This window comes from Hypanus sabinus, chromosome 3 (genome assembly GCF_030144855.1).
Source record: "Hypanus sabinus isolate sHypSab1 chromosome 3, sHypSab1.hap1, whole genome shotgun sequence".
Classification (NCBI taxonomy): domain Eukaryota; kingdom Metazoa; phylum Chordata; class Chondrichthyes; order Myliobatiformes; family Dasyatidae; genus Hypanus; species Hypanus sabinus.
Genome location: NC_082708.1, coordinates 191,703,594 through 191,715,538, shown reverse-complemented (window position 1 = coordinate 191,715,538; position 11,945 = coordinate 191,703,594). Strand labels below are relative to the sequence as shown.

General features: G+C 48.8%; 1 protein-coding gene and 2 non-coding genes across 3 annotated transcripts; all 3 read left to right on the top strand.

Annotated features, from left to right (window-relative positions):
* Positions 1 to 342: 342 nt before the first annotated feature.
* Positions 343 to 11,851, top strand: nop56 (NOP56 ribonucleoprotein homolog). The gene is made up of 12 exons (XM_059965907.1): positions 343 to 405; positions 1,042 to 1,131; positions 2,277 to 2,391; positions 4,314 to 4,481; positions 4,906 to 5,104; positions 5,682 to 5,869; positions 6,435 to 6,586; positions 7,078 to 7,178; positions 9,474 to 9,622; positions 9,811 to 9,932; positions 10,152 to 10,310; positions 10,396 to 11,851. The coding sequence occupies exons 1-12, from the start codon at positions 403 to 405 to the stop codon at positions 10,621 to 10,623; spliced, it is 1,674 nt and encodes a 557-aa protein (XP_059821890.1). The 5' UTR covers positions 343 to 402; the 3' UTR covers positions 10,624 to 11,851.
* Positions 5,460 to 5,596, top strand: LOC132392044 (small nucleolar RNA SNORA51). The gene has a single exon (XR_009511422.1). It is a non-coding gene; the product is annotated as a small nucleolar RNA SNORA51 (small nucleolar RNA).
* LOC132392043 (small nucleolar RNA SNORD57) lies at positions 9,985 to 10,052 on the top strand. The gene has a single exon (XR_009511421.1). It is a non-coding gene; the product is annotated as a small nucleolar RNA SNORD57 (small nucleolar RNA).
* Positions 11,852 to 11,945: the final 94 nt, after the last annotated feature.

Here is an 11,945-nt window from a genome sequence, read left to right as displayed (position 1 = left end):
AACCATCTCAGGCAAGTCTTTAGTCAGCTGAAACTTGGAACACTAACTACTGCACACACAGCAGGCCAGGCAGCATCTATAGGGAGAAGCTACTAACTACTGGATGCTTTGGACCATCTGTTTATATATATCAGGTTGCATCATATCTGCTGCACTACACACGCTGAATTGCTCCTGACCCTTTCACTTCTCGTCTCGACATGCTGACTGACCCGTTGCTGTAGTTCCCACATTGCTGAACTGCCGGTGGGATCTCCCGCTCAGCCTCATACTCTATGCTAATTGGTCGGTGTTGGCAGCCAGTGACACTGCGTTTTGCTGCGAGGTGGGCCGGTATAAGAAGCTGCGTCACGTGGCACCAAGCCTCAGTCGGAGCGGGAGATCGCCGAGGCGGGCGGCGTCATGGTGAGAGGCCCAGTTAATGGGGCTGTGCGGGGGTACGGGCAGGGGGAAGGGGGTGAGAGGCCCGGTTAATGGGGCTGTGCGGGGGTACGGGCAGGGGGAAGGGGGTGAGACGCCCAGTTAATGGGGCTGTGCGGGGGTACGGGCAGGGGGAAGGGGGTGAGACGCCCGGTTAATGGGGCTGTGCGGGGGTACGGGCAGGGGGAAGGGGGTGAGACGCCCGGTTAATGGGGCTGTGCGGGGGTACGGGCAGGGGGAAGGGGGTGAGAGGCCCGGTTAATGGGGCTGTGCGGGGGTACGGGCAGGGGGAAGGGGGTGAGACGCCCGGTTAATGGGGCTGTGCGGGGGTACGGGCAGGGGGAAGGGGGTGAGACGCCCGGTTAATGGGGCTGTGCGGGGGTACGGGCAGGGGGAAGGGGGTGAGACGCCCGGTTAATGGGGCTGTGCGGGGGTACGGGCAGGGGGAAGGGGGTGAGAGGCCCGGTTAATGGGGCTGTGCGGGGGTACGGGCAGGGGGCGGGCGGGCCGGGTTAGGCCTCGGGCTGTGGGGAGGGGGGGGAGTGAGGAGCGGTGCGGCCTGCTCGGATCCCCGGGGTCGAGTGTGTGGCCGCCCCTGACGCTGTTTCTCCCACTCTGCAGGTGCTACTACATGTGTTGTTCGAGCATGCCGCCGGCTACGCTCTGCTGGTGGTGAAGGAAGTGGAGGAGATCGGCCTGCTGATGCCTCAGGTGAGGTGGGTGTGGGGAGGATATCACTATCGATCGGCTGGCCTGAAGGCATCTTCCCCCCAGCAGGGCCGCAGTCACCACGTGTGGGGCCTAGACTACAGGCCGCCTACTCCTGCACTGCACACGCTGAATTGCTCCTGACCCTTTCATTTCTCGTCTGGACGCGCTGCCAAACTTGGCGAATGCTCTCGCCACATATCCGGTTACTTCGTTCCTTTATGTCTCAGCTTCATGTTCCTGCTGAACTTTAATACGTGCTGTACCCGTTATACCTTGTTTACTTGTCCATTAGAGGCTTGCGGCTTCAGAATGTTGTGTTCAATATTACATTGCAATCTGGTTTTGATACCTAAAACATAAATCCGACTTAATTACAGATTTATATGTCCTGAAATTTGGAGGCAGAAATGCAAAAAACGTGAAAATGATGTACAATTTTCCTTTTGATTGTCTGTGTGTGGTTGATCATTGATTCTGTTGTATGTTTGTAATGTCCTGATTACCTGGGATAAAAATAAGTTTACTTTAAACTTTAGGTTTCACTGTGGGTTGGAGTCACTTTTGGCTCACGGGACCAGTGTGTGAATGAGCAGTAATGTTAGGTTTTATTTCTGAATCATTGAGCACAAGCTGCTCTTTGAACACGGTCGCCTTGCTACAGGAAGGATGTGGAAACGATAGAAAGGGTGCAGAGGAGATTTACAAGGATGTTGCCTGGATTGGGGAGCATGTCTTATGAGAATAGGTTGAGTTGACTTGGCCTTTTCTCCTTGGAGCGATGGAGGATCAGAGGTGTATAAGATGATGAGAGGCATTGATCGTGTAGATAGTCAGAGGCTTTTCCCCAGGGCTGAAATGGCTAATACGAGGCTGTAGTTTTAAGGTGCTTGGAAGTAGGTACAGGGGTAAGTTTTTTATGCAGAGTGGTGAGTGCATGGAATGGGCTTTTGGTGGTGGAGGTGGAAATGATAGGGTCTTTTAAGAGACTCCAATAAATACATGGAGCTTAGAAAACGAGGGCTCTGTAAGCCTAGGTGATTTCTAAGGTAAAGGACATGTTAGGCACAGCTCTGTGGGCTGAAGGGCCTGTATTGTGCTGTAGGTTTTCTGTTTCTATGGCCTAACATGTAGTTTATGCCTGTCAGGTGGAGGAGAGCATTGTGTCCATTGGGAAGTTCAACAACATAGTTAAGCTGGTGGCTTTCTCGCCGTTTAAATCTGCGCAGAGTGCCCTGGAGAACATCAATGCTGTTTCTGAAGGTGAGTGCTTGCCCTGTTACAAATGGGGTAATGGGTTAATTCCAGTGAATGGTTAGTGAGTGAGCTGCTCACTATCCCCCAACGTGTGCTTATAAGGCCTCGTGTGTACACGGAAACATTAACAGCCAGTGTGCCCAAGGCGTCGCCACACATTTCAGTGCCAACATAACATGCCCACCATGTTCACCAGAGCACAACTGCAAACAAGCCCCTGTGGCTTCCACGTGGACAGTCCTCCAGACAGACTGACTTCATTGATCCCGAGAGAAATTGTGTTTTGTTACAGCTGCAGCAACCAAGAATAGTGTAGAAATATAGCAATATAAAACCATAAATAATTAAATACTAAGTTAATCATGCCAAGTGGAAATAAGTCCAGGGCCAGCCTATTGGCTCATGGTGTCTGACACTCTGAGGGAGGCCCTACCCCGATGAAAGCTACAATTATTACTAAGCAATGCAGTTATTGAAATAAGCATGTTTCTTAAGTATTTTATATGCAAAGTAAGGTAAAATATATACTATAGTAAAGTTTGACTAACTGACGCTAAATAATACCAGATGTACCAGTTCGGATTTCAAATCCGACTTAAAGACAGACTCAGAAATGGAACTCATTCATAACCTGGGGACTGCCTGTATTTCCAAGTCAGTTCTAGGTTACTTATAATACCTAATACAATGTAAGTGCTGTGTAAATAGTTGTACTGTATTGTTTAGGGAACAGTGATAAGAAAAAATAGTCTGTACTTGCTCAAGCTACGAGTGCTGGAGAGAGAACTTACAGGTTTTCCCGATCCACAAATAAGGACGGCCAGCTGTAGTTATTCTCATCCTGAGCAGAATTAACATAATATTCCACGTCCCAAATGAGAAATCTGCGGATGCTGGCAATCCAAGCACTTTCTGCTCTGCATCTCCCCCCCCCCCCACACACACACTTCCTGCTTTCCGTAGGGATCACTTTCTATGTGACTCCCTTGTTCATTTATCCCTCCCCACTGATTTCCCCCAGTACTTATCCTTACATGTGGAACAAATGCTACACCTGCCCCTACGTCACCACCTCCCTCACTACCATTCAGAGCCTCAGTCCTTCCAAGTGAGGGAAGCCTTCATCTGTGAGGCTGTTGGTCATATACTGTATATTGGTGAGACCGCTTCGCTGAGCAGCTACGCTCCATCTGCCCGATAAAAGCAGGATCTCCCATTTTTATTCCACTTCCCATTCCCCTTGTGATATGTCCATCCATCACTGTCTGAGGCCACACCGATGGCACGAGCATCAATTTCTCAAACTTCTTGTAGTTCCCCATCCCCTTTCCCCCTCTCCCCTTATCTCTGCCTGCCTATCACCTCCCTCTAATGCACCACCCCTCTTCTTTCTTCATTCCTTCTGTCCTCTGCTATCAGACTCCTCCAGCTTGTACCTCTTTCACCAGTCAACTTGGTGAATCCTTCAAGTTTCACCTATCACCAGTGTTCCTCTCTCCCCTCCCCTCCCCTTCCAAACCTTGGCTTTTTTTTCACCAGTCCTGAAGGCTTTCTGCCTGAAATATTGAGGACATTTTTTTATAGAAGCTGCCTGGCCTACTCAGTTACTCTGGTATTTTGTTCAGCTGTAGTGTGACCAGCTCTGAGCTGGGTGAGGAGAGGTATAGGAACACAGTTTGTTTGGCTGATAATTGGTTGCAACAGCTCAGTTTGCAGAGACTTGCTGGCTGTTTAATTTGCTTTCTCCGCTTGGTCTGGGCTGGCATTGGGCATTCTTCAGTGCGGTGATGACTCATTAATCAAATCTGTCAATCCACTGACTACCAGTGAAGTGAACCAGTGAGACTGAGCACTGCAGAGAGCAACGTGCCGCCCTCCCCTGCTCCATCTCTGCTCCTTTCAAACTGCAACTTGCTCCCTCCTCCCAGGTATCGTTCATGAGGACTTGAGGCTGCTGTTGGAGACCAACATGCCGGCATCCAGCAAGAAAAGGAAGGTGATGCTTGGTGTGGGCGATCAGAAGCTGGGAGCAGCCATCCAGGAAGAGCTTGGCATCCAGTGCCAGGCAGGAGGGGTGGTGGCCGAGATACTTCGTGGTGAGTCACCTGTGAAACAAGATAAGAGGCACAGAGTGGACAGCCAGAGGATTTCCCAGGATGAAATGGGGCATATTTTAATATGATTAGAGGAGCATATAGGGAGATACCTGGAATGCCCTGCCAGGTATGATGGTAGATAGAAGCAAATACATTAGAGATGATTTAGAGACTTAGGGCACAGGATTGAAAAACAGAGGGCTGTGTGGGAGTGAAGAGATAAATTGATCTTGCAGTAAGTTTTAACGATTAGTACAAGATCAGGGGCAGAAGTTTGTGTACTGTACCTAATGTGCTTGTACTAACTGACTGTATAATGCCAATCTGTTAAGCCATTAGACATTGGGGTGGGAGTGTCTCCCTGTGGCCTGGGTTAGTGTTGTGGGGTGTAACCTGGTTCTCTGCCTGTTGTGTCTTGATCTAGGTGTCCGCCTGCATTTCCATTCCTTGATCCAGGGCCTGACTGCACTCTCCGCTGCCAAGGCCCAGCTGGGCTTGGGTCACAGCTACTCGCGTGCCAAGGTCAAGTTCAACGTCAATCGGGTTGATAATATGATCATTCAGTCCATCAGCCTGTTGGACCAGCTGGATAAGGACATCAACACTTTTTCCATGAGGGTCAGGTAACTCAACAATTCTCCATGAGGGTCATGTACCTGCAGGCTTGGGCAATAATAAGAGTATTATAGGTTCACAGTTTGAGTATTACTTTACTATAGGAAGGATGTGGAAGCTGTTGGATTTATCAGGATGCTCACTGCATTAGAGCATGTCTTGAGAGGTTGAGAGAGCCCAAGCTTTTCTCTTCAGAATAAAAAGGAAAGCTTGCCTTTAAACTTGTCCTACGTGACCACCCCGCCCCCAGAACCTTGAAAGGCTTGTCCTCTGGTGTTTTGACTTAATAATACAAGTGCTGTCCATCAGCCCCGATGGTCGGATGTGTATTGCCAGCACGGGTGGGTGGCCAGCAAGGTACTGGATCTCCCCAAGCTTACCACAGGCTCTGCTCTCGTTCGGAGTGCCTGTACAGGAAGGGGAGGCAGAGCAGGATCCCTGTTACACCCCAGTCTGGCTCTTCCTGTGGCCTGGCCTGGATTGTTGTCAGGGAGACACAGGTTACTGGTGTTGACAGGCTGTACTGCACATTGAGGACAGGGATTGCCTGCTCTGCTATATCATGACTATCTATTATCCCTGCAGAGAGTGGTATGGCTACCATTTCCCAGAGCTCATCAAGATTGTAGGTGAAAACTACACATACTGCCGGCTGGCAAAGCTGATCGGAAACAGGAAGGAGCTTACAGAGGAGAGTCTGCCAGCACTGGAGGAGATTGTGATGGATAGTGCCAAAGCCCAGGCCATCCTGGATGCATCGCGCAGCTCCATGGGTAAGTGGGTGATGGCCTCTGGACTGTGGGGTGGGGTCTAGAGAAGGGATAATCACCTTGATCAGTTGTCCCCCTCTGCCTGATAGGGTGCTGGGTAACTCCACAGAATGAGGTGCCTTTAGCTTTAATTCAGTTCAGCTTGGTTATGGATAGGACAAGTGTAGAGGGATTTGGGCTAAACATTGGCAATTCAGACTTGGTTGGCCAAAGGTCATGTTCCTATACTGCCTGACTTGTGACCACCACCACCACCACGTGTGCTGGAGGGTGCCCAGTGATTTCCAACTGGGCGTTAATTTAAAGCATTTACTGATACTGGCTGTGCAGAGTGGAAAAGAGTTCCTTCTCCAGTGGCTGTCCTGGTGTGTGCAGATGGAGTGGTCCCTGCTGGTGTATCCTTGTGCAGGGATAGACTGGGGGAGATGGCTACTGTATTAGTGTACTACAGTCTGTAAAGAGACATAGATTGAAGTGGTTCCATGGTATTCCTACCCCAACAGTTGCACAGCTTGGGTTTGCTGTCTGGGTTCCAAGATGGCTGTCTATAATTACTCTCCTGTTGCAGGGATGGATATTTCTCCCATTGATCTTATTAACATCGAGAGCTTCTCGAACAGAGTGGTGTCTCTTGCGGAATACAGGAAAACTCTCCAGGAGTACCTGCGTTCCAAGATGAACCAGGTGGCACCAAACCTGGCCACGCTCATTGGAGAGGTGGTAAGTGTCATTGTGGAGTCCTGTCGCAGTTTAGTGTTCAGAATGTGCTTGCTTCTGCTGGTATATTTCTGTCAGTCCTCCAGCACATTAGAGAGCACTGGATCATGGAGTGGGAAGACTCTGATTATTTGACATGTGTACATCAAAACAGTGAAATGCACTGGGGTAGACAAGGGGCAATGTAACAAGCCCATGGCTTACGAGCCTTAACCTTCGGAGAGGGCGGAGATGCAGGTATATACGGGGAGAGTGTAAAGGTTCAAACAGCTGCTGTGGTAGCACTCAGTATTCCGGGCAGAGAACCTGCTCAGCACGTCACGTGACTGGGGCTCAAAGGGTGTTGTACCTCAAAGTAAATAAGTACTAAACTAGAAAAGTAGCAAGGAATTAAAATGGATGGTGTCAGACAAACATTAAGGGAGATTAATTAAAAAGAAACTTGATTCTGGTACTTCCTTGCAGTTTAAGTTGTCATGGTTTTCTCCCTGCAGGTTGGAGCTCGTCTGATCTCGCACGCAGGCAGCCTGACTAATCTGGCCAAATACCCGGCCTCTACGGTGCAGATCCTGGGAGCAGAGAAAGCTCTGTTCAGGTACCACTGCTGGGTGGCTGTGATGATGGCAGCAGACTGGGAGTACTTGTTGATGCACTGCCAGCAGTGCGTGTGATACCAGACCCCAGGCTCTGAGCAGTCACCACTTTCCTTCATTGTGGTGCAGTGTGCATGTCTGTTCAGGGGCTTGGCAGGTATTTTGTTTTTCTGTCAAGTCCTTTAGTGTTCTAATTGTTACCTTTAAAATGGAGGTCCTCTGTTTTCCCATGACATACTCAATGGGCTGAATAGTGCAGCTGGGGTATTTAGTCCCTCTAACCTTTTAGAACATAGACCAGTCCAACACAGGAATAGGTTCTTCAGCCCACAGTGTGCTGAAGCAGTTAAGTTGGTAATCAAAAAAGCCATTTCTTTTACATTTACGTGCCTGTCTGAGCATCTCATCTTCCTGCCTCTGCCATCACCCCAGCCACTCTTCTTTTATGCCCATTTACTACCTCCCACTACTCCTCTGACGGTAACTATAACACTTTTGGACTTGAGCAAAATTAGGCTATTCAGCTCATTTCATTATGGCTGATTTGTTGTCCTCAACGGCATTCTCCTGTCATCTCCCTGGAACCTTTGATGCCCTGACTAATCAGGCCAATGACTTGATCTCCACAACTGTTCATGGCAATGAATTTCAGATTAACCACCCTCTGGCTAAAAAAATTTACTCCTCCTCTGTTCTAAGGCAGCACCTATGTTCTGAGGCTGTGCGCATTGGTCCTGACTCTCCCACTACAGGAAAAAATCCTCTCCACATCTGCTCCACTCCTTTCAATAGTGGTTTTCAATGGGATTCTTTCTCTTCTCTCCACTGCCCCCCCCAGTGGCATCAGGCCCAGAGCCATCAAATGCTTCTCATTCTTTGAAACATTCTTAGGAACTTTCTAACAACACACACAAAATGCTGGTGGAAGACAGCAGGCCAGGCAGCATCTATGGGAGAAGCACAGTCAATGTTTCAGGTCGAGACCCTTCGTCAGGACTAACTGAAGGGGGAGATAGAGATTTGAAGGTAATGGGGGGAGGGGGAAATGCGAAATGATAGGAGAAGACTTGAGGGGGTGGGATGAAACTAAGAGCTGGAAAGGTGATTTGCGAAAGTGATACAGAGCTGGAGAAGGGAAAGGATCTGGAACAGGAGGCCTCGGGAGAAAGAAAGGGGGGGGGGTAGCACCAGATGGAGAACAGGCATTGATGGGCAGAGAGAGAGAAAAAAAAAACAAGCAACTAAATATGTCAAGGATGGGATCAGAAGGGGAGGGGCATTATCGTAAGTTAGAGAACTCAATGTTCATGCCATCAGGTTGGAGGCTACCCAGCTGGTGTATAAGGTGTTGTTCCTCCAACCTGAGTGTGGATTCATCTTGACAGTGGTGGAGGCCATGGATAGACATATCAGAATGGGACATGGAATTAAAATATGTGGCCTCTGAGAGATCCTGCTTTCTCTGGCAGACCGAGCGTACGTGTTCAGCGAAACGGTCTCCCAGTCTGCATCAGGTCTCGCCAATATATAAAAGGCCGCACCGGATGCACCAGCCAACTCACAGGTGGAAGTGAAGTGTCCGCACTCAGGTTGGAGGAACAACACCTTATATACCGGCTGGGTAGCCTCCAACCTGATGCCGTGAACATTGACTTACCTAACTTCTGTTTATGCCCCTCCTCCCCTTCTTACCCCATCCCTGACATATTTGGTTGTTTGCCAGTTCTCCATCTCCCTCTGGTGCTCCCCTCCCCTTCCCCTTCTCCTGAGGCCTCCCGTCCCAGATCCTTTCCCTTCTCCAGCTCTGTATCACTTTCACCAATCACCTTTCCAGCTCTTAGCTTCATCCCATCCCCTCCGGTCTTCTATCATTTCACATTTTCCCCTCCTACTTACTATCTTTCCTTTCAGTTGGTCCTGACGAAGGGTCTCGGCCCGAAACATTGACAGTGCTTCTCCTTATAGATGCTGCCTGGCCTGCTGTGTTCCACCAACATTTTCTGTGTTATTTGGATTTCCAGCATCTGTAGATTTCCTCGTGTTTGCTTATGAACTTTCTATTGACTCTCCAGTGCCAGCACATCTCAGCTATGGGGCCTAAAACTTCTAGAAGCCAGAAGCCCTGGGAGAGCTGTCAACTAGGCTCAGGACCAAATGTGGGTCTCACAGCTCACCTATTGTACTGCCTGCTTGTTAGTATAATTGCTCATTGATATGGCAGTGAATGCTTGTCAGAGGGTCCCGGTCCTTGGGGTGAAAGGAGTTGTGTTTTAACCTTCCATTTTTACTGACTGCAGGGCCCTGAAGACGAGGAGCAACACTCCCAAGTATGGTTTGATCTTCCACTCCACTTTCATCGGCAGAGCAGCTGCTAAAAACAAGGGCCGCATCTCGCGTTACCTGGCTAACAAATGCACAATTGCTTCCAGGATTGACTGCTTTTCAGGTGAGTGTGTGTGGGGAGGTGTCTGCTGCTCCACTCCAGGCAGCTGCAGTGATGCTCCATTTTTCGTCAACAGTATTTCACTGCTGTGAATGTTGACAACCAGCTTCTGAGCAGAGTGGTATGGTGCGTAGGGTTCTTTGGGTTCCTGGTGTTGGTCCATCACGCATTCCTTGTCTAACCTTCCACAGAAATCCCCACGAACGTGTTCGGAGACAAGCTGCGAGACCAGGTTGAAGAGCGGCTGGCGTTCTACGAGACGGGAGAGGCTCCTCGTAAGAATGTCGACGTCATGAAGGAAGCTGCTGCTGAGGTGGGTGTTGGAGCAAGCTGTGTTTAGTGTGCCTCGTCCTGGGCAGATCTGATGGAGGTGATGTGACATTACCCACCTGACTAACACTGGAGGGAAAGACTGATTTAATGAGGCTGATCCAATTGGGTCTGTTTGTATTGGTGATTCCACCAGGGCTGCTGGTATCTGTTACTCGGCCCTCTGCTACAGCAGGACTCACCAGCAGTTGTCTCCTTCCAGGCGGCGGAGGTGACAGCACAATTGAAACGTAAAATGGAGAAGAAAGAGAAGAGGAGGAGGAAGAGGGAGAAACAAGCGCTGGAAGCTGCAGCAGCGGAGACGGAGTTGGCTGACGAGGACCAGGAGCCGCCTGAGAAGAGGGTTAAAATACAGAATGAGGTAAGGATCTGACTGAGTAGAGGGTTAAAATGGAGAGTAAGACCTGCCTGTCTCTTAACTCGTACACTCTTGGGTCTCCCTGTAGGTTGGAGACACCGAGCTGGTGAAGAAGAAGAAAAAGAAAAAGAAGATGATGCAGGTTGAGGAAGAACCACCGGTGGACAGTGTGGCAAATGGGGTGCAGGAGACTCCAGCCAAGAAAAAGAAGCATCGTCAGCTACTCGAGTCGGAGACACCAGAGGTTCCTGTACTGGACAGTAAAAAGAAAAAGAAGAAGAAACACAAAGGTGGAGAGGAAGCCTCTCCCCTGTGACCTTTGGCTGTTGGAACCAGCTGACCTGTGAAGTTGTCCCAGTGGGTTTGGTCTTTGTAGACCTGGTCCTCTTGGTGAGGAAGACCCACTGCTTGAGGCTTTTATAGGATTGGTTAGCCTCTTGCTTCACCAGTGTCTGGCAGCTCCACTGCTGTCTCAACTCAGATTGGTGCAGTCATGTATTTGGCCTCTGGAGAGACTCGTGTCTGCCTTGTAAATATGTAAGGACAATAAAAGTCCAAACTGTTTCAGACTGAGTTCACTGGTGTAAGTTGTACACAGCCACAGGGTACTGGGGTAGCTCAGGGCAGCAGCTTAGCCACTGAAGGCTGACAGTGGAATATTCCATTGGAGGGAAGCCCTGTTACAAGTGCTGTGATAACTGGGAATGAATGGTAATTGCTATTACTCCTTCCACTGGGAAGCTTGTGCCCTTCAGTTTGTTACACCTATTGAGATCATTCAGCCCTCAGCCTGTGACTGGAATAAATATTAATATTGGTTGCATCCCCTCAGTGCCAGTCTTTGCAAGTGGGTGTCTGGAACTGCAATACACCTGGAGTGTTTAGAACAAGGCTTTAATAGTTTAGTTTACCTGTGATTTTAATTGTGCTGCTCCAGACAACCAGTTCTGTCATGTAGACCAGTGCGGCACATAAACAGGTCTTTTTGGCCAGAGTTATGCTAAACTAATTAAACTTGGGTTCACCTGAAGCCTACACCAAGGCTGCTCACAAGAAGAGGATGAGTGCAGTAGGATACTGGAGATCTTTTACCAGTGCTTTACAGCTTTACCTGGGGTGTGGGGGGAGGCTGGTGATGCCAAAAGACAACTCTTCAAAAAGGCTGGATCAGTCCTTGGCTAAAACCCAAACAAGATGCTGGAAATCTGAGCAATGCATACAAAATGCTGGAGAGGAACTCGGTGGGCTAGGCAGCAGGCATGGAAAGCTGTATTCCTTGGCTAAAACCTGGACTCTTGCGCTAGTGGTGGAGAGGTCATGAAACAAAAAAAAATCGGGCAGAAAATCTTTCCTACCAAGCAATTCATCTCTGACAGAACACACTTAATGGTATCTATCATACATTATTGCACATTGGTAAATTGTGTATATTCTGTACTTTATTGATGGTTAATATATTTGTTTTTAAATGCTGTAAAATAATTTTCCACTCAGGATCATCAAGTACTCAGTGTTAATAAATATATCTATAACCCATTCATCTACATTATAAGGGCATTGAAGGTTGATCTATCAGTCTTTGCTTTAAATATATCTATACACAATGTTATGAGAATGAATCGTAGTTTCACCATCTGC